The sequence below is a fragment of the Xiphias gladius genome, chromosome 10 (genome assembly GCF_016859285.1).
Source record: "Xiphias gladius isolate SHS-SW01 ecotype Sanya breed wild chromosome 10, ASM1685928v1, whole genome shotgun sequence".
Taxonomy (NCBI): domain Eukaryota; kingdom Metazoa; phylum Chordata; class Actinopteri; order Istiophoriformes; family Xiphiidae; genus Xiphias; species Xiphias gladius.
The window spans coordinates 27724386-27746256 of record NC_053409.1 but is presented as its reverse complement, the minus strand read 5'-3'; the positions used below and the strand labels follow the sequence as shown (position 1 = coordinate 27746256).

Sequence of the window (21871 nt, the reverse complement as noted above, 5' to 3'; positions counted from 1 at the left end):
CAAGTGACCATGCATAGCAGTTGTTCTGCTGTCATGAGCCATTTAGTTTGCATTGCTTGGGTCTCTGTCTAGAGTAGTCCCACACTTTAGATGATCCTGGTTTTGTACCTGCAGCTTGTTTCCTGGGGAATCCACGCTTTGACCGGGCAGAGATATCTCTGCAATGCGCCGTTGTCGTTATCGATGACGTCGGCTTCATGGATGAGTCGCTGCTACTGTCGTTTAATGTTTCTGTTTTCATGTTTCTCAAGAACTGCTCATTCAAAAATCTTCACAGTCGACACTGCACTTCCTTGGGTCTTCAACAATACACACTTGAAGTTTGAAGTCGGTCGGAGGAGCGGTTGATGAGAAAATCAAAGGACGGACAGACAGACAGAGATTCTTCCATCAATAGTTAAATTATCAAAATTGTGGTCGATTTTCAGTCCATCAATCATTTCCACTACAGACTTGTTTCTTAAGTTGATGTGAACACAGATGTGAATCCAGCTTGAAACAGACTCATTTGTTGTCAGTTTGCGGTTTTTGTTAGCAGTTTTTCATTTTAACTCTCAAATTCATGAAATTTGTTTTGTTTTAATTATTTCAGTCTATAATGCTTTGCATGAATATTCCAACCCTGTCTGCTAGAGCCTTGTTTATATGTCTCCTTGCAACAGAAATACTTTTCATAGAAATGTGATGCTTTCTGGACTGCAATTTCAACATATCCACCAAACTAAAATTTTAGTGTCTAAACCAACAATAGGACTTTGACACCTGGTCCTGATCTGCAGCCATCTCCACAGATTTTAGTGTACTTTTTTCAGTTCTGTCTTTCCTGGTTTACGCCTCTCAAGTTCCAATGAAGGGAAATCTTAATATACAATGAGATTTTAGACCATAGTGCTCTATCAACCTCCCGTCGGCAGATTGTGATGGTTTCTTTCCTCTTTCAACTTGACAATACCCTCGTGCACAAAGCAGCTTCATAAAGAAACTTAACACTGGAGGTCTTCACGGATCCAAAATGTTAGACCTCATCTGAAACTAACCTGTAGAAAACGTACGCTAACCAAACCTGCATCAATTAATTTCAGACAAAAGAGACCTAATCTGAAATAGACCTGATTTTAATTAGCGCTGATCCAGAATGTGTTCGACCTGAACATTTTTCCTGATCTTCATAGTTCACACTCTGTCTGCCTCAAACATCACATTTTCTCCTGTGGTAGTGGTAATGATGATGATGATGATGACGACCATGTGCTGATAGAGAGAGTCAACTTGGATCCTCTCAGGTATTAGAGACATGTGACCTGCAGCAATACAGACAACAACAAACAGACCTGGTTAGATTAGATTATCATTTGGACCCAGATTGACCCAGGTCCTGTGTTGGGTCTCAGTTCCTCGAAACTGAGTAGACCTGTGAAGACATATAGTTCAGCTTTGGGATTAACTGGAGCACTGACTGTGAGCCACATCAGTGTTGGACCTAACTGATGTTCTGGAGTCTGAATGGGTTCAGATCCAGGCAGCAGGTTCAGCATCTGGTTGAAAGACAGAAACCACAAGGGAAACCAGCTGCTGTTAGAGCAGCTAATTAATGAACTTCTCATATGTTCAGCTGTCCACACACTTTTGGACATGCAATGGATCTTATTTTAGTTTTTGCAGTCTTTAATGCTTCTCATGAATATTTTTACTCCTCACTGTTCTTCTTTTTTATCCCCAGTAATGTTTTTTTCTCTCTTTTCTTTAATATAGCCAAGGTCTCTAAAACAGCGACTCTAAACCTGTTACAGCTGCTTAAAATGAAGCAGTGTCTGTCCTTTGTCACAGCCTGTATTTATCCACCAGTGATTTTTTTTTTTTTTTTTTTTCCCCCACTCAAAACCTATTTATTAGATGCGTGAAGAAGTCTAGCTATCCATTATTTTCCAAAAAAGCAAATAACTGCAAAAATCAATTCAACTTTGTGCAGCGGACCAGTGTTTTTTTCTTCTGTTCTATCCTAATAATCATCCTGTGACCCCTCAGATTAATCTAATGACCCATTGCAGTGATCCTAACTCTCAGGTTGGCAACCACTGCTCTAAAAGGACGTCGTACCTTTTTTGTCTCTATGCCGAGGTTTTTTCTGGTAACTCTGTGCCCAGTGTCAAGAATTGTTTAAAACAGTTATATCTGGAATCTTGAGAATAAATTAAGTCAAAAAGAAAAAATCAGTGCTGCGGGCATGTCTCATCTCTGTACATTTATCATCAAGACTTTATCATGAAGTTTGTCGACTTCAGATGTGAAATATTCAGTCTAATGGGAAACTATTCAGAAACGATGAATGAAGATTTTATTCTCATTCAGATCATTTGATCCCACTAATGGCATGTGGCAGCGGAGTTTCTGTTGAGACGAGTTGTGAGTGGGAGTGTTAATGATTGCTGTGGAGTGAGCCGAGCCGAGCTGAGCTTAGCTGAGCCGGGCTGGATGGGTTGTAAGCAGGGTGTTAGAGGAGCTTTATTGGAGGCGGCCGGTCTTTCATTACCTGCTGTTCCCTGCAGAGCGGAGCCGCCTCGGCCACCTTATTACAGTTTATTACAGCAAAACAGCAGCAGGCTAAATGAAAAGAGCTTCCCAGGAGGAGAGGCAGGAGATCAGCTAGTTACCAGCTCCACGTCCACCATTATAACTGCTGTCAGAAGGAGAAATAAACTCCTGAACAGAGAGGAGTCCACTCGGGCAACGCCCTCACAGTTTTATAATGGTTTTAAAATGATGAAGAGTTTCAGGTGGACTTAAGGGACTGCAGGACAAAATTACTACACAGCTGCTCGAGCCGCGACGCTCAGGTCATCTAACAGGCTGCTGCAGAGGTCCTGGTTTAATTTGGTCAGCAACAGGAACATTGGGGGGAGGGGGTCTGAGCATGACTGGATTAAAATATAGGAGTCTCTGATTCACCCTCCTGACCCCGTGGTCCCCAATTTATAAATGCACCTTTTTTAAATAAAATGAACCATGTAAACATAATATCAACCGAAAATCTAAAATTTATATATTAAGCGGTTGAAAAAGCAAAAAAGACTCTTTATACAATGTAAACTGCAAAACAAAGGAAAACTGTAAGATGAACCTATAGTCAGAAAGAAAAAAACCACAGATGTTTGTGTTATTGATCACACACTGAGCGGGATCCTTTAAAATTGTTTTCATTTAGATTTTTATGTATTGAAATGGTATTTGACACAGGGCTCCATTTGGGGATGTAGTTAGTTTTCAGTCAGGATAAAGTAAATTGGATGTAGGTTGTTTTCAATCTGGGAAGTAGGTAGTTTTCAGTTCGGTATGTTGGTCATTTTCAGTCGGGGATGTAGGTGGTTTTAATTTGGGATGTCGGTAGTTTTCAGTTGGCATGTTGGTGGTTTTCAGTCATAATGAAGGTAGTTTTCAGTTGGGATATAGTTAGTTTTCATCTGGGATGTAGGTAGTTTACAGTTTGGGATATAGTTAGTTTTCAGTTTGGGATGTTGGTAGTTTTCAGTTTGGATGTTGGTAGTTTTCAGTCGGAATGTTGGTGGTTTTCAGTTGAGATGTAGGTACTCTTCACTCTGGGGAGTAGGTAGTTTTTAATTGGAATGTAGGTGGTTTTCAATCTGGGAAGTAGGTAGTTTTCAGTTTGGTATGTTGGTAGTTTTCAGTCGGATTTTTATGTATTGAAATTGTATTTGACACAGGGCTCCATTTGGGGATGTAGTTAGTTTTCAGTCAGGATATAGTAAATTGGATGTAGGTAGTTTTCAATCTGAGAAGTAGGTAGTTTTCAGTTCGGTATGTTGGTAGTTTTCAGTCGAGATGTAGGTAGTTTACAGTTTTGGATATAATTAGTTTTCAGTTTGGGATGTTGGTAGTTTTCAGTTTGGATATTGGTAGTTTTCAGTCAGAATGTAGATGGTTTTCAGTTGGGATGTTGGTGGTTTTAAGTCAAGATGAAGGTAGTTTTCAGTTGGGATATAGTTAGTTTTCATTGGGGATGTAGGTGGTTTTCAGTCGAGATGTAGGTACTTTTCACTCTTGGGAGTAGGTAGTTTACAATTTGGGATGTGGTTAGTTTTCTCTATGGAAAGTTTCTGGGGATGGAGGTAGTTTTCATCTGGGATGTAGGTAATTTTCATTCAGGATATAGTTCATTTTCATCTGGGATATAGTTTGTTTTCAGTTTGAATGTTGGTAGTTTTCAGTCAGAATGTAGGTGATTCTCAGTCAAGATGTAGGTAGTTTTCAGTCCGAGAAGTAATTAGTTTTCAGTCGGGGATGTGGGTGGTTTTAGTTGGGGCTGTCACTACTGGTTTAGATCTGTTTGTGGTGTTTAATTGTTGTTTTCCTGCCGATAGTAAGTAGAGAATCAATAAGACATGTTAATATAAACGCACACATATATACAAACACATACTGTGTCTTACCGACAACACTATCTGACAAACTGTCTGTATTTGTCTGTTTTCAGTTTGGAGAACATTAGCCTGGAGGACACTGACATGGTAAAAACATCTATACAGTGTTTTGTTGTAGTTAGCAGTTTTAGAGGTTATAGTAATAATAATCTGATCACTTCCCTGTTTTTTATTATCAGGATGTGGATGAGCTCCTTCAGTGTGTCTGTGACACCGACTCTGTCCAAGAAGTTGAACAGTTTGGTTCAGTTCTGGTTCAGCGTCTGCGGTTGGCATGGCAACGACGGAATGACATCACTGCTCAGGAGATGAAGGCTGTGATGGAGGAGAGAGATGGCTCTGTTGCCAAGGTGAGTCCACTTACCTGTCTAACTGTCTTTTCACCTGTCCAGGACATACTGTAAGTGTATTCACTTGGGACACGTCATTAATACTCTGACATGAAGTAGTACTGTTTTTACTAAATATGTGGGTTTTGGATATGGAAGCGAGATGTTTTTGATGGGGCTGTCCCCTTAGTCGTTGTATCAGTCGAGAAGACCTTGAGTCAAGCCGCACTTTGTGTCAACTCACAGTACACAGAGCAGTGCAGGAGCAACGGTGTGGCAAGCTGTAAAATTTACAAACCGAGTCTTGTCTTAAATGGCCAAACCACAAACTAACTGTGATGGAAGTAGAGAAGGGTGATGGAAATAAACGGCAGCATGATGCTGGACAGCATGAGGCAGGGCTACTGGCGTCCGTCAGCTGCTCCGATACTCTCAGCTCCAGTGTCTGGCTGATGGTGCTGTCAGCAGCCCGACAGGTGAGACACTCTGCAGTGTGGTAGGATTTCATAAATGAGCTGTGACAAAGATGCAAACTTCTACTTTCTCTGACTGCGTGTAAATGTGATGTTTTTACATCCTACATAATGAACAAAACAGGAGTTTTGAGGTAAAACATGAGAGTCATGTATAGGAGAGTGGTGTGGGGTTGGGGGCCGCCCTAGAATTGCCTTTATTAATTTAATGTAAAAACAAATGTTACAACCTGGATCAGTGAAAATCTTTATAAAGCAGCCTGATTCCTGAAAGTCTGTAGCCAAATTGACGGGACATTACCCACTAATTTTTTTCTTGTCACTGATGTATCAGTATCAGGTGAGAAAATTCAATTAAATTCAAACCTATTTTACCAGTCCTGACTATAAGTTTTATCAAAAAGGAAAGTTTTAAGCCTACTCTTAAATGTGGAGAGGGTGTCTGCCTCCCGGACCTAAACTGGAAGATGGTTCCACAGTAGAGTATTTAGAGACTTGCTGGGACAACCTGATAATAAGGAATTACAATAATCCAGTCTAAAGGTAACAAAAGCATGGACTATTTTTTTCTTCATCGTTTTGACACAGGATGTGCTTGATTTTTGCAGTGTTACGTAGGTGAAAAAAGGTAGGCCTTGAAGTTTGTTTTGTCTGGGAATTAAAGGACATATCCTGATCAAAGAGAACTCCCACATTCCTAACAGTGGTGCTGGAGGCCAGGGCAGAGCCATTTAGAGTAACTATATCATTAGATATTGTGTTTCTGAGGTGTTGCGGGCCAAGCAGCATAACTTCAGTTTTGTCTGAGTTTAAGAGCAGAAAGTTGCTGGTCATCCAGGTCTTTATTTCCTCAAGGAATGCTTGAAGTTTAGCCAACTGATTGGTTTCACCAAGCTTCATTGACAAGTACAATTGGGTATCATCAGCATAACAATTGAAGTTTATGGAGTGTTACCTAATATTTCTTCCTAAAGAAAGCCTATATAAGGTGAATAGAACTGGTCCAAGCACAGAACCTTGTGGAACTCCGTGACTAACGATTGAGTATATGGAGAATTTATCGTTAACGTGCACAAACTGAAATCGATTTGTTAAATAGGACTTAAGCCACTTAGGTCATTTGTAACTTTTACCAGTGCTGTCTCTGTCCTATGATGAGCTCTAAATCGTGAATGAAAATCCTCAGTCGGGTTTCTCAAGGATCTTAGAGAGAAAGGGGAGGTTTGACATGGGTCTATAGTCGGCTAAAACATCTGGATTAAGAGTAGGCTTTTTAAGAAGAGGTTTAATTACAGCTGTTTTAAACGATTGTGGTGCATAGCCTGTTAATAAAGACATATTGAATATTTCTAGTAGAGAGGTGCTAACTAAGGATAAAACTTCCTTAAGCAGCCTAGTTGGGATGGGGTCTAAGAGACAAGATGATGGTTTAGATGAAGATATTGTTGAAGTTAGTTGGCGAAGGTCGATGGGAGAGAAACTGTAAATATAAATCAGGTTTTACAGCTGTTTCTAAGGTTCCTGTTTTTGAAGATAAATCGGTGCCTGTTGAGGGCAGGGGGTGGTGATTTTGACTCTAATAGTTAGAAGCTCTTGAAATCTTCACTACTGAGAGCTATAGGAATACATGGATCAATGGAGCTATGACTCTCTGTCAGCCTGGCTACAGTGCTGGAAAGAAACCGAGGGTTGTTTTTATTTTCCCTGTATTAGAGATGAGTAATAGACTGCTCCGGCATTACAGACGCCTTCTTATATGTTTTAAGACTATAATGCCAGGCTGAGCGGGATTCTTCCAGAAAAGTTACCAAACAACGGTCCGATAAAAGAGGATTCTGTGGAAAGACTATTAAATGTTCAATTTCGATGCCATAAGTCAGAACGAGGTCCAGGGTGTGGTAGACTATAACAACAGAACAGGCTTTAAAGTTTTCCATGACGGATGTGATAGACTAAGAACCAGACTTTCTAATGAGTTATAATGAGTTTAGGTTTAGGCTTGATTATTAGGCTTAATTTGAAAATGGCTGCAACTCCACCTCCTCAGCCAGTGCCTGGAAAAATGTGAGTATTGATATGACTCGGGGGAGTGGATTCATTTAGGCTACCATACTGATCATGACACAGCCAGGTTTTTTGTTGTACTCCTCCTCTTCTGTTTTATTTCTGAGTTAATTAATTTAGGTGGTCGCCGGGCAGAAACAGTCTGTATGGGGGTTTGGGTGGGTGTCTGCTGTAATGGAAGCACAGAGAAGCGTGTAGGACTGCAACTCTGCCTCCTGGTCTCAGGTCTGGGTTGTCATGGTTTTGTTCTACTAATAAACTCAGTCAGATTTCTAGATATGAGAGCTGCTCCATCCAAAGTGGGATCTATGCCGTCTCTCCTGATCAGACAAGGTCTTCCCCAGAAAGTCCGCCAGTTATCTACAAAGCCCACGTTGTTTGCTGGACACCACCTTGACAGCCAGAGGTTGAATGATAACATGCGGCTATTTGTCATCAATGGTCAGCTTAGGCAGGAGCCCAGAGAAAACTACTGGATAATATATAGAGGTTTCACCAGATTACACTGACCAGTCAACTCCTTTACTACTAAAACAACTAGTTGGCACGACGGTGATCACTTGTACACAATATTATGAATTGTCTTTAATGGATCCATAGCAGTGAGGAAGGATTTTATTCCGTCAAGTTTAACAAGTTACATTAGTTGTTACAAGACAGCTGATAAAAACTGCTCAGTCTCTAAACTGAGACATAAGGGACTGATTCAGATCTTTCCAAAATTATATTGGGCACCTGAATGATTGCAAGTTATAAACTATACTGACAGTATTGTCAATAGCAGTCTTTAACTGTAGATACTCTCTTGGAAGATAGAAAGCCCTCAAAGAGACAGAAAGAAGTTCATTGTTACGTAAACAAAGAATCTCCCATACTGAGACATTCATACACAGTCTTTGGTTTATGTCCAGGCATACCCCTCATCCCTTGGTTTTCCTCAGTACCTTTGACAGCTGCTCCCTGGTATTCAGCATGATCATGAAACTGGTTGCGTTCAGGATGATGCAGTCAGCACTCAGCCACATTGTCTATTTTATTGTCCAAAACTGAGTCATAAAACTGAAGTCCAAGTTGAAACTTAAGCCTCAAGAGTTCACTCAGGGCCAAGTTACAAAAATCACCAAACATATTGAAGAAGCTCCACTGCTCCCAGAGTTCTCAGAGATGATGGTTGGATGAACCCAGCAGCTAAAATGTGCGGTATGCTAAAAATAATAAAGACGCCGAAAAACATCAGGTACACAAACACCTGCTGCAGGTCGCCGCTCGTGTCACCAAATGGTGACGTTAGCGAGTTTCACTAATGAACACTTGTCTCGCCACTCAGTAAAGTTTGTCTTTAAATAAGTTTAGACATTTTTCAGCAATCCTTGCCAGTTTGAAAAATGAACTGAATGAAATGGATAATTTCAATTGACAAAGCTCAGTGACAGAGAGCTTCTCAGAAAACAGCAAGGACCGACAAAAAGCAACTGTTTCGTGAGGTCCAGGAGAAACAAAAAAACAAACAAAGAACATAAAAAGACGCAGACCCACACAGACTTCCTCAGATGTTTTACAGTTTGGGAAATTCTTAAATTTCATCGAAGATGAGTGTGGCCTCCTCCTCATGTATCTGAGGACATACAGAGGCCAGCTGTCTGCTGCTCTATGAAGTCTGTTCAGTATCTGATCAGTATGCTGCTCCACTAGTTCACTACTACTGTAGCTTTCAGAACCTTGTGACTAGGACAAAAACTAGAAGTCTTGAAGCCCCAAAGAAGTAAGAAGAAGTGTAAAAGTTATCTGAAGCATCTGAGCTGTTGGTACAATCAGGATAAATACAGGAGCTGGTTCTTGAATTCTAGAGGGACTCCTGTCTTTATGGTTTCTTCCGTTGTCCCTGAGATCTCAGCACAGTCTGATGATATAGTTTTTATTGAGTTAGTTTAATATCTGACATCAGTCCTGTTGTGTTATTCCTGCAGTCAGTCTGAACCTCAGAGTTCAGTCTGTCTGCAGGAAACCCCGTCTCTAAGTCGTCTGTTTAACCCGGCTTGTGCAGCGCAGCGCAGCGCTCGCTGTGGCGGCTGGGTTACGGCAGCCCCGGCAGCCCAAACCTCAAATATTTGCGGTTTCAATCTGAACATGAATATTTTGAATGGTGTGAAAACAAAGTGGTGTGGAGACAAATATTGAGTCGACCTGACAAAGCTGACATGGAGGCTGATGTTTGTTGAACACCCGCTGTTTATACACCTATTTGTCTGCTCACACCTGTGTGTGTGTGTGCAGTACTCATACTGCCTCTATGTGTGTGTGTTATTTGAATGTAATCTCTCTGCTGAATATTTGCATATGGAGACAGAGGAGCTGCTCATGGACACACAGATATTTAAATCAGACAGACAGACAGATACTCTGCAGGTGTGTTTCCTGATCAGAGAAACAGCCTCTTTGTTCCACCTGGACGACATCACCTGAAGGGTCAGATAAATGGGGTTGGAAAATGGTTCAGATACAGCCTGACTGACGCCTGATCTTTTATTTGTCTTACCTGGCCAAGGATTTTTTGGGCATTTTAAGCCTCTGGCTGGACTCAGGGACTAGACGCCTTAAACCTGTAGGCCCCTAGGGCAGTCCCACTGCTGAACATTTTCATATGAAAGATTAAAAGGAAATCCGTTAACAATATCAGCTGATGTTCATTTAAATACAAACACAGAGCATAACATTTTAGAGAAAGACCTCTTAACTTAAAAGAAAGAGCTGAGCAGCAGATATCAAGCAGTAGTGTAGTTACAGTTACGACAGGTAAGTGGATGTGAGGTAATTACAAAACATCAGTTAAAAGGGTAAAACCTGCACACTGACTCAAGAGCAGAAATGTATTCAGACAGAATGGGTTTTATTAAATGCTTTCAGTTCCAGCTGGGCCTTCATGTGATCCAGTGGTGAATGAGACATTGATCAGGACGTGCTACAGTTGAGAGATAAACTTGTCAATAACATAACACCACTAACAGCAAATACAACAGTGAATGTAGCATAAATTAATGGAAATAAATTTGTATCACAAAGAACTATGAACAAACACAAATTCTAAAAAAAACCTATTAAACTACAAAAAAGAAAAATATTTAAAATATATTTAAAATGCAGCCTGTAGTTTTAAAAACTAAACAGATCTATACAGGACAAAAAATATCAACATAAATAAACATCATATCAATTTTTGACATCCTTTCAACATAGTTCTTTGGCATTTCTTTACAGCAGTTTCTTGCTCCTTATCAATTGAGCGATACATGCAAAATCAGGTCCACGCTGTTGTTGTTCTTGAGCTTTGGATCATATCACATGGTCTTCATCAACAGAGTGTTGCACAGTTGTTACTGAATTGTAAATGCTCAAGTTTTCATTTTTCTGAGCACTCTTAAGAACTTTTCATCCACATTGGCTTAAGAGATGAGACCGGAGATTCATTCCTTTGAAAGAAAGAAAAACCTATTGACTGTTAAAATTGATTATTTTAAATTAATGCTTTGAACCACTTTTGTGTGTTAATATGCTGATGGTGTCCTGTTGATAAATAGTTTTTTTTATACGTTCTTTGACCATTTTCTACATGATATGCTCTCGTGTTTTATCAGTCAGCCTCGATTTATAGAGCAGAAATTTTCTTCCAGGTCTCTTTGGTTGAAACTGTTTTCGTCTGATTTGAGTCTTTGATAAAAACCAGAAGCAGGATAAAGTGTCAAATAAATAATCAGTAAGTGAAGAAGATTCAGGGGCTTATTAAAAAGTTTAAGTCTGAAGAAGAAAATCCAGACTTTCCTCTCCCTGTCTCTCCTCTGGAGGCTGATTATTATCGAAGTTCAGTTCACAGAGTTTATTACAAGAACCTGCAGAGTGCTGGATTTATTACCCACAATTCGTCTGGATTCATATACCGCTCTCTGTGGGAGGATGGGGGGATGGCCTGAGAGAGCAGAACGAGTAGAAATGAAAAAAGATGAGAGATCTGACTGATGGAGGGATGACAGAGAAAGAGAGGGTGGAGCTCCCAGCATGCTTTGCGGCAGGTGGCAGGCTCAGAAGCTCCTCCTCCTCCTGATGGGAAAAAAAAACCATCAGATCAGATCAGAAACCTCTTATCTGGTCCCTAACTGTGACTGACATACTGCTGTCACCATGGCAACAGACCTGCAGCAGCACGACTGAACACTGGTAACCACAGCAACAGTAGTTAGAGAAGCAGAGGAGGAGGAATGTAATGGCACTTTACAAGTGCAGCTGTAACTCTGCAAGAAGTGGTACCTGTACAGGTGATGAAGCAGTGCTTGTAAATTCAAAATCGTACCTGCGATAAAGACAAGCAGTGCCTGCAGTGATGAAGCAATACTTGAGGTGATGATACCTGCATGAGTCTAACACACCTCCAGCCGTACGTTTTCTCCCCTCCCACCCTCCCTGCAACACGAACCCACCCCCCTCTCCTCCAATGCCCCTGCCCCTGTAACCCCCCCCCATTAACCCCTCCATCCTCACAGCTGTATTCGTATCTATTCAGTATCACCCAGCCCTCTGTCACTAACCCCCACCAATATTGCTGCTCCTCCATCTTTTAACACCCCGCCCCTCTGCGTTAACACCACCCCTCCACGATAACACCTTAATCCCGCCCTCGCTCTGCCGCTGCGCTGCGCTGAAATATGTTTCAAATGCCGCTGTAATCCTCGGAGGAGAAGGAGAAGAGAGAGAGCACTCCACGCTGGAGAATTCCACCCCCCCACCCGCCGCTCAACGATCCCTCACTCCCTCTCCTCATCTCTCAGGGATTATCTCCCGCCACAGCTGGGACTTCTGGGAAATATTAGAAAAGGGGGGATGTCTCCTGGTCATTCTCTACGTCTCTCTCCCTCTCTCTGTCTCTGGCCATCTCATATGAAAGCTGCAGGTTTTTGCTTTTTATTGAGTTAATTTAAGGTAATTACAGGTTATTAAAGCTCCCCTGGACCAGCCTGACTCCATGCACTCTTAAGGCAGCGCTCACAGGGAGGTTGTCGGTTTGATTCCCACAGGCAGGTACCTCTTTAAACAGGGTGTCTACAGGTCCTGTAAAATTTCATCTACATGATGTATTTTCTCTCCTGCTGTCGACAGTAACATTAGTTACTGCTGCCAAGGGGGTGATGTTTTCACCCGTGTCTGTCTGTTGATTTGTTTGTTTTATTTGTGAGCAGGATCAAACAAAAAACTACTGAACCGATTTGCACCGAACTTGGTGGAGGGATGGGGCCTGGACCAGGGAAGAACCCATTACATTTCGGAGGGGGGATCCAGATCATTTACTATGAATTTGAAATTTTTTCTCTGAAGTCTGGGGTATGTTGTTTTACATTGGCCATGGTGGAGATCTGCTCTCTGACTTTTACTGTCAAGAGACAGTTGTTAGGAAGCTTATCCACTCAGAATGGACAAAAACAGTCACCAATTTAATTATTTATTTGTTAATTGGTTAATTGGTCCATCAGTTTTCTGCCTCTTATTTGGGTCCAGGCATAGATGGATTATGAGGTCACGTTAATGAATAAATTACATCACTGTGAATTATTGCTGTATACATAATGAAAACATGACATAGATGTCAACAAATTCATGCACTTAATCAATAATAACTGTAGACCTTATTGTTTATTTTCTGTCATTCTTCAATTGGTATGACTGTGAGAAGGTGTTGAATTACATGCTGTGTCAAATTAAAAAGTCTTAAATTCAATTTGGTGAGTTTGCAGAAACCCTGTTAAAGGACCATCCTGCTGTTTCTAGACACATTTGAGTTAATTTTCTGAGGGGACAGACACAGCTGGACAACTGTAACACTAAAATTCACAGATTCCGTAGTTTGCGAGTAATTTCTATAGATTCATCTTTATTTTGTCATTAATTTTACTGATATTAAATAAAAACTAAAAACAGGAATGTACAAAATTGTTCACACAACCACAAACTCATGAATTAATTTCAAATTCAGATTCTAGTGTTAATGACCGAGGTCAACAGTTAGGTTCAGTCATTCAAGACCGTAATCTCCACAGGGAATTAACTCATTTCTGTGGTTCAACAACTCCAGCAGAGGGAGGCCTCTATGGGCGTAGATTTGTATCAGTATTAATTGTGTGAACACATCGACAATCTGGTTGTAAATTTGTAATCTGTAAATATAAAAAACCTTCCTCAAATACAAAAAAATATTTGTGAACTGTTAACTCGTTCTGATGGATTCCAAGATGTAACACAAGCATCAGTCTGGGAAATGCTTAGGAGCCTAAGCCACAGTCCTGGGAAAGTCCTGTTCCTATTGGTTTGGTGCTTTTTCACTAGGACTAGGGAGAGTGCTGTTACTTGTCTTATCTTACGACGATTAACGTAGACTAACCGTAACAATACAACCTGACTACATACGGAGCAGATCTACACAGACATTACGACTAAATTAGTAAGAGGTGAAGTGCTTTTCGACTTTTCCCACCTGAAAGAATGAATGAAAAATGATGCGCTGGCTGGCCCTCAGTGGCTAGACAACTGCCAACTGAAGCAGCAGCACGAGCCCACCTCTTCAGGGACCGGAAAGTTACCTTCAAGCATCCTCGTGCTTCACCTTTCATACTCAAACTGAAATGTATACGAAAGTGTGTGTGACATAATATTCATAGAACAAATAAACACACACTGATACTCACTGTGTCACATTAACATAATAAAAGAATGAATGCATTATTTATAAACACATGGGGTCTGGTGAGGCAGACCACTGGCATGTTGCTCACTCTCCCGCTTGAAGAAAATACTTGAATGATATTTCAGCTGGTACAGAGCTGAGCTTTTGTGGTGTGCTGCAAGCTTTGTCTTCAGTTTTGATTCTTCTCCACTGCTTGAGCTGGACCAGCTCCTAACTGCCTTAGACTGCTCTGCAGAGGGTTTCACTTTTGGATCCTATAAACAAAGATAAGCAGCATCATAATTTTATTTGTATACCATGTTTCTAGCAAGGAGCATAAAGTGCTTCCAGTGCAGGGAGACCTCATGAAAAGACAATCACGCACACAAAAAAAGAGCAGAAAAGACAGTTACATATCAGTCATTTGTAAAGTAAAACATGTTCCAGTGGTTGACTCCCTCCATCACTCTCTTCCATCTCTCCCTCATCACTCCCCTCAGACCTGCTGAGTCCAGAACAGACCTGAATCCAGACCTGCAGCAGCTTCTCAAACCTGCATGTTTATTCAGACAGTGTAATGACAGGAGCATTAGCCGTCTGTCGGTGTCAAGCAGGATGCGTTCAGGAAGAGGGTTAAGCGTAGGCCATCTGAGCGCTATTGTTAGAAAGCAGAAGAAAACAGACGTGAAGTGTCCTGTGGTGTGTGTCTGTGTAGCATGTTCATGTTGTTCTACACAACTTGCTTAACAAAAAGTAAAGCAGCCTCATTAACATCTACAGAGCCAGAGCTCTCTCTGAAAACCCACTACACTACACCCAGTTCAGTCAGCTTCCTCTGGGGCTGAGCGATTCAATTGATTTCATTCATTTGCATTTGAATTTTTCACGATGTGTTAAATATCTTTCATCATGACAATTGAGTTATTACAGTTTCTAGTTATGTAAAGTAAATGGACTGCACTTATATGGCATTTTTCTAGTCTTATTAACCACTCAAAGCGCTTTACACTACACGCCACATTCCCCCATTCTCACACACATTCATACATCACATTCACACACACACACACATGCTCTAGCCTCCACTGATGTGTGTCCACAGGAGGAATTAGAGTTGTTAACGAAGACATTAATAAACGCTGAATTATGATCACAGCTGCACTAACTGTTGCCATATAAAATGTATTGTATTTATATATTTTATCTTTAATGTAGAATCTTTGCACTAAACAGCCGATTTCAGGTGTTTCCCCTGTGGTGATGACATCATCAGTCCTGTCAGCAGGTGTGACTTCCCGTCGTCACTCTGCAGGTCATCGTGTGTGTAAACGCGTGGGAGATATATGGTTTACGTTCTGCTGATCAAACTAATCGGCTCAATAATCCTGATTGTGTTTCTCTGCAGTGTAAATCTCTGGAACAGGATCTGATACAGGAGAGAGAGCAGAGGGTGACCCAGGTAAACACACACACTCTCTTTCTCTTGCATAGTAACTGGTATCTCTGTGTTGAATGGTGATGGTGGGATGTCTTCTCCATCGTCATGGCAACCTGCCGTGGAGACACTGCGGCATTTGTTTGCCAACAACTTGTTATTCTAACAGACTCGCTGTGTGCGCGTGTGCATGTGCGTGTGTGTGTTTTTACGTGCGCGCGTGTGTGTGTTGTTACTTTGTGTGTGTGTGTGTGTGCGTGTGTGTGTTTTTTTCGTGCGCGCGTGTGTGCATGTTGTTACTGTGTGTGTGTGTGTGTGTGTGCGTGTCTCTGTCATGGGCTACTTTTTGGGACAAATTTCAGATTAAAGACTAGTTAATTGGGGACGGGACGGCTTGTCCAATTTGGGGACAAAAGTCATGTCCCCATTTGGGAAAGAGCTGATTTTTGGGTTAGTGGTTAAGGTCAGGGTTATGGTAGGACTCCAGGAAATTAATGTAAGTCTATGTAATGTCTCCAAAAGTGATAGAGATCAACGTGTGTGTGTGCGTGCGTGTGTGTGTATGTGTGTGTGTGTGTGTGTGTGTGTGTGTGTGTGTGTGTGTGTGTGTGTGTGTGTGTGTGTGTGTGTGTGTGTGTGTGTGTGTGTGTGTGTGTGTGTGTGTGTGTGTGTTTGTGTGTGTGTGTGTGTGTGTGTGTGTGTGTGTGTGTGTGTGTGTGTGTGTGTGTGTGTGTGTGTGTGTGTGTGTGTGTGTGTGTGTGTGTGTGGTGCGTGCGTGCGTGCGTGCGTGCGTGTGTGTGTACCTGTGTGGACAAATGTTGGTTTGAAACCATCGTTGTTCTGCTGGTTCAGGTTAGAATCAGGTTTAGGTTACAGTGTCCTCACTACTATTGAAAGACCAACATGTTTCGGTGTGTTACTGTGTGTGTATCAGAACCTTGTTTCTTCTTCTGTCTTCTCCCGTGAATCATCCGATGACCTCTCAGGTTCACTTGGTGACCCTCTGGAGGGGCCCGACCCCCAGGTTGGGAACCAGTGGACTGAACTCTCTCCCTGTCTGTGACGTAGTTAAAAGCAGCTCCACCAGTAAAACGCAGCCGAAGCCTCCGTGACTCAGGATCAATGATCTGAGAATCAGAGGCCAGTCACAGGAGAGAGGTCACTGCACAATGGAGTACTTTTACTGTGATACTGGGACTACAGGAGGTACTTTTACTGTGATACTGGAACTACAGGAAGTACCTTTACTGTGATACAGGAAGTACTTTTACTGTGATACTGGAACTACAGGAAGTACCTTTACTGTGATACAGGAAGTACTTTTACTGTGATACTGGAACTACAGGAAGTACCTTTACTGTGATACAGGAAGTACTTTTACTGTGATACTGGAACTACAGGAAGTACTTTTACTGTGATGCTTTAACGATATGAAGTACTTTTACTGTGATACTGGAACTACAGGAAGTACTTTTACTGTGATACTGGAACTACAGGAAGTACCTTTACTGTGATGCTTTGACTACTCGAGGATTTTGTTCAACAGTCTGTTGGCAGTTCAAATAAAACACATGCACAGAGAAAGAACAACTTTAAACAGGACAGGACACATAATGCAAAGTTACACACAGCAGTACAACACACACACCATGTCAGCAACCAGTGTTTGATAGACAAATGAAACACTTGTTCTAAAAATATCTCACCACACAGCTGAACTTTATAGTGTTTTTTAATGTGAAAAGTTGATCTGATATTTCAGTGCAATAACTGCAGTTTTCAGTCAGTCTGTGTTAATGAGGTTTGGAGAAGACGTCTTTGTTCCACGATGCTCTTGTGGAGCTCACACATAATAAAAATACAGAAAACAGAATCAGAAGTCCAGAGAAATACCTGTACGTCAGTTCCCGGCATTCAACCCTAGTTGGTCCAATATTAATTAATCTATTGATAGATTGTTACTTCTTTCATTAGATGGTCCATCATTAATTGATACATGAATGTTTTATTCAGTTATCATTTATTCCTTCTGTCAATAATTCTATTATTGACTGATGCTGACAGATTCAGCAGGATATCAGATCCTCAGCGGAATCAGTTGTTTTGTTCTCCGTCCTCTCTGCCTTCCTCCTGCAGCTCTGACTGCATCTGTTTTCTTCTGCTGAAATATATTAAATTTTGTTATTAATGTAGCACTCTCACTCTTCTTTTCTACGTGAAGTCTGTTAATTAGGCTGGAGGGCTCCAGGGGGATTACAGCCTGGAGAGGTTTTTAATTTCACACAGAAACACCAACAGCTGCCATTAAATTAACTGAGAGACAGTCAGAGAGCTACCGAAAACCCCCGAGCTGAAACCAGACCTTTAGACCAGACCGTTGAACAAGAACTTTAAACCAGAACTTTTAACCAAACCATAACACCAAACCAAAATACTGTTAAAACTTCCCCAGATCCACATCTGCTCACCGTTAAAATATTTGAAACAGTTTCCGTGTCCTGAGATTTTGATTCTTTGGAACTTTTGAAATGTCTTTGTGTTGCAGCGATGTTTGAAAGTGAACAGATTAAAATAAATGCCTTGGTACCTGTAGTTGAAGAACTGATGAAACAGAATTACTGAAAGGGTTTTAAAAATCCTTCAAAATCAAAGTGCTGGAAGCCTGAGTTAAGTTGAAGTCTGAGTTTAACTATAAATACTGAGTGAAGCTGAAGTACCAGCTGGAGTGCAAGTAAGTTTACACTTAAGTCCGATAACGGATTGGTGTGTCTTCAAGTGTCTGCAAATGTAAAAAGTGAAAGGTGTTGCTCTGTAATGTAAGCAATGAGAAGAGTTGAAGTGTACCGAAGTGTACGCTGCAGGACGACCTGAAGTGTAAGCTCTGAAGGCAAAGTATCAAGTTTAAGTGCTAAAATGAGTCTGAAATATCAGTGGAAGTTGGAGTTTCAATTAACGTGTAACTCTTAAAGGAGGTTAAGTTCCAGCTGGACAATAAGCACTACAAGTTGTTGATTGTCAGAAGTATTAGAGGTAGTGGTAAAAGCAGTAGTAGCAGTAGTGATAGGAGTCGGGTAGTAATATCAGTGGTTGTAGCAGCAGCTGTAGGACTAACAGCAGTAGTGGTTGTCACATAGTACTGTTAGTACTGTGAGTAGTAGTTTGAAACAGCAGTAGTACCATCTGATTGGTCAAAATGTTTTTTCAGAAATGTTAAAATAAGGGCTACGCGGTACGCTGCGTTGAAAACTGTATGGATTAGTTAAATGAGTGAAACAGTCTGAGGAACATGATCAAACACCAACTTCAATAGACTGAAGCTGACTAGGGGGCTGAGTTTGGGTGCTAATTTGTTGTGAACTGCCCCTTTAACTGCTCATGTTAAAGGTCAGAGGAGGTTCCTTTCATTTACTCCTCCTCTCCTCCTGTCCTCCTGTCCTCCTCACCCTTCTGCTACTCTCACCTCCACCTAAAGGACACCTCCTCTATTCCCCCATTGCCCTGTTCCTCTTCTGTATTAATTAAAGGTCCCCATCATTTCCTCCTGTCCTCCTCAGCCTTACCCCTCTGCCACTCCCATCCACACATCCTAACCCACCATTTGTAACCCGCCGCCTCCTCGGCGTCCTCGTCCTCGACCTCTCGCTCCTCCGCTGACTTTTACTGCTGATGTTAAAAGGTCCGATTAGGTTCCTTTCATTTACTCCTCCTTAGAGGACACCTCCTGTCCTCTCCCATCATCCTGTTCCTCTCCTTTGCTAATTTAAGCTTCTCCTCATTTCTTCCTCTGCTCATACTCGTCACCAACACTCTCCCCACCGCCACATCCTGAACGACCCCCGCTCCTCCCCCTCCTCCTCTTTCGTTGACCTTAAATCCTCATGTTAAAGGTCACCTCGGCGTCGCTCCTGCTTACTGATCATCTCATTTGGAAATTATTCTGATTAATAACTCGGGCGGTTCTTTTGAAGCGTCTCCTCCGGCCCGGCTGGAGAAGACACATATTGACTCTCTGGGTTTGGTTTCTCTTTTGATGTCTCACTTTAAACTCAGGGACCTTGAGGGCTTTAATTAGCATAGAGGAGGAGGAAGAGGAGGAGGTCAGGATCAGGTCTGTAATCCCTGCTGGAGTTAGCCTCCGCACAGTTTGACCAAAGACACTGAGATACACTGTCCTGTAAGTGTCAACCCACAGGTTCAATCCCTGCAGCAGTACCAGTACCTCTCTGAGCAGGGGGGAGGCAGGAGGTGATAGGAGGTGAGGGGACAGGAGATATGTCTGGATATGGGAGGTATTTTAGGAGTCCATCTCAAAATAGGTTAATTTGCATTTATTTCTGAAGATTTTCTACATTCTGTACTTAAAATTCAGGAGTGCCGATAATTTCAACCAGGACTGTAAGGCACAAAATTTGTTAGGCTTTGAAAAACAAATTCAAAAATAATGCAGATAGGATATATACGAGTCATTAGCGAGGTTGTGGTGAGAAAAGAAATTTGAATGAAATATCGACTTATAGATGACTAAAAAACTGTTCTTATGAGGAGAAAAGTGGGCCAGTATTTATTACTATTACATCTGTGATTATTTTGTAACCGCTTACAGTGTACTGGTAAATTTAGTTATGAAGGCATTATATTACTGCTTTGTAACGAAAAGATGTTATGGCTGCTCCGAGTACCTGCAGTATTGAGGCTTCTCCTCAGGATCTTATTTCTTTATTAAACACCGCCTGCCTTTTTGTTCTGGACTCTGTTGCCCCCCCCCCCTTAAGTCCAAATAGCCTAAACCCTGAAAGCTTGCCTTGGCCTAAGAGTTATCAGGATGCAGTAAAGGCAGCGAGAACAAAATACTTTTCTGACCTCATCACTAACTAAAACAATTAACTCTTTCTTCTATCACGCCCCCAGTACCAGCTTGGATGTGTCCCCAACTAAGTGTGTGAACATTTCCCCCTCCATCCATGACCTTGCTGTCTCACTGGTCTGCTCGTGCACCTTGGAAAGCTTTCAACCCACCTCGTTACCGTCCCTCAAAAAGATGTTTCCACCTTGAAATCTGCAACCTGCCCCCTTTTTATTGTTCCCACTTCTCTCTTAAAAGATGTCTGTGACATAATCGGTCCCAGCATCCTCTCCATAACCAATAGCTCTCTTGCCACTGGTACTGATCCAACCTGTCTCAAGCACGTAGTGGTCTAGCCCCTCCTGCAAAAACCCAACATAGACCCCACCCTAGTAACTACAGACCAAGCTCTAAACTCCCATTCTTGTCAAAAATCCTTGAAAAGGTAGTTCTCTGTCAATTCCTCCCCTGCGTACACCAAAATAACAGCTTGGAAAAATTCCAGTCAGGTTTTTGGGCCCACCATAGCACAGACTCTACCTTGCTGAGAGTGTTCAATGACCTGATCCTCTCTGTCAACTGCAGCAATTGTCCCGTCCTAATCCTCCTTGACCACAGTTCGGCATTTGATACAGTAGACCATGACATTTTAATCAATTGTCTCCAGTACGGGGTTGGTGTTAATGGCACTGCCTTAAACTGGTTCACGTCCTGCCTCAGAAATAGAAGTTTCTTTGTCAACATAGGCAATTTTTCCTCTAGTGTCTCCTGTGGAGTCTCACATGGTTCCATCATCATCTCTGTTCTCTGTCTACATGCTGCTCCCTGGTCGAGGAATAACAGAAGTATAACATTTCCTTCCACTACTTTTCAGATGACACCTAGTTGTATCTTCCTCGAAACCTAACCAGTGCAATCTATTCAGTCGTATGGATTGCCTTGAAGACATTAAGCGTTGGAGGGCACAAAATTTTCCTGCAGTTGAATGAAAGCAAGACTGAAATTGTCCTGTTTGGCCCCTCTGACTCTATCAAATCGGTTACCAGCAGCCTAGTCAACCTGTCCAACCTTGCTAATTCCTAGGTTAAAAACCTTGTAGTGGTACTTGATTCCGCCCTAAAGTTTGACAAGCAGGTTAAATTTAGTAAAAGTAAGCTTTTTCCGGCTTCCTACTATTGCCAAAATCAAGTTTATTTTTCTCTCATTCAAAGACCTTGAGAAAGACATCCGTGCTTTCATTTCCGCCGGCTTAGACTATTTCAATTCTCTGTACACTGGGATTAGTCAGTCGTCTCTATCCCGCCTGCAAGTTCTGGTCCATAATGCCGCTGCCAGACTCCTTATGGGTACCTGGAAGAGAGACCGTATGGACAAGGATGGTTATTATTGACCACAATATGCAATTATATCCACAACAACAGATGGAGAAGATTATTATCGAAAACAATATGTGATTGCTTTATAACCATTAATATTGGTGATAAGACTGGAATGTTGAACAATGAACACAATATCTGACTGTTTTATACAAGCTAACAGTGGGTGGGAGGTAGTTATTAATGAACACAACAATGTATTGTTCTGTAAC

General features: G+C 41.7%; 1 protein-coding gene across 4 annotated transcripts in view; it reads left to right on the top strand.

Moving 5' to 3' along the window:
• The window catches only part of mipol1 (mirror-image polydactyly 1), an 85446-nt gene that overhangs the window by 44002 nt on the left and 19573 nt on the right, over positions 1-21871 (top strand). For all 4 annotated transcript variants that reach the window (XM_040137211.1, XM_040137210.1, XM_040137213.1 and 1 more), the window contains 3 exons: positions 4490-4523; positions 4616-4786; positions 15411-15464. In XM_040137211.1, coding sequence (XP_039993145.1) covers positions 4490-4523; positions 4616-4786; positions 15411-15464 — 259 coding nt within the window. The remainder of the gene's footprint in view (positions 1-4489; positions 4524-4615; positions 4787-15410; positions 15465-21871) is intronic.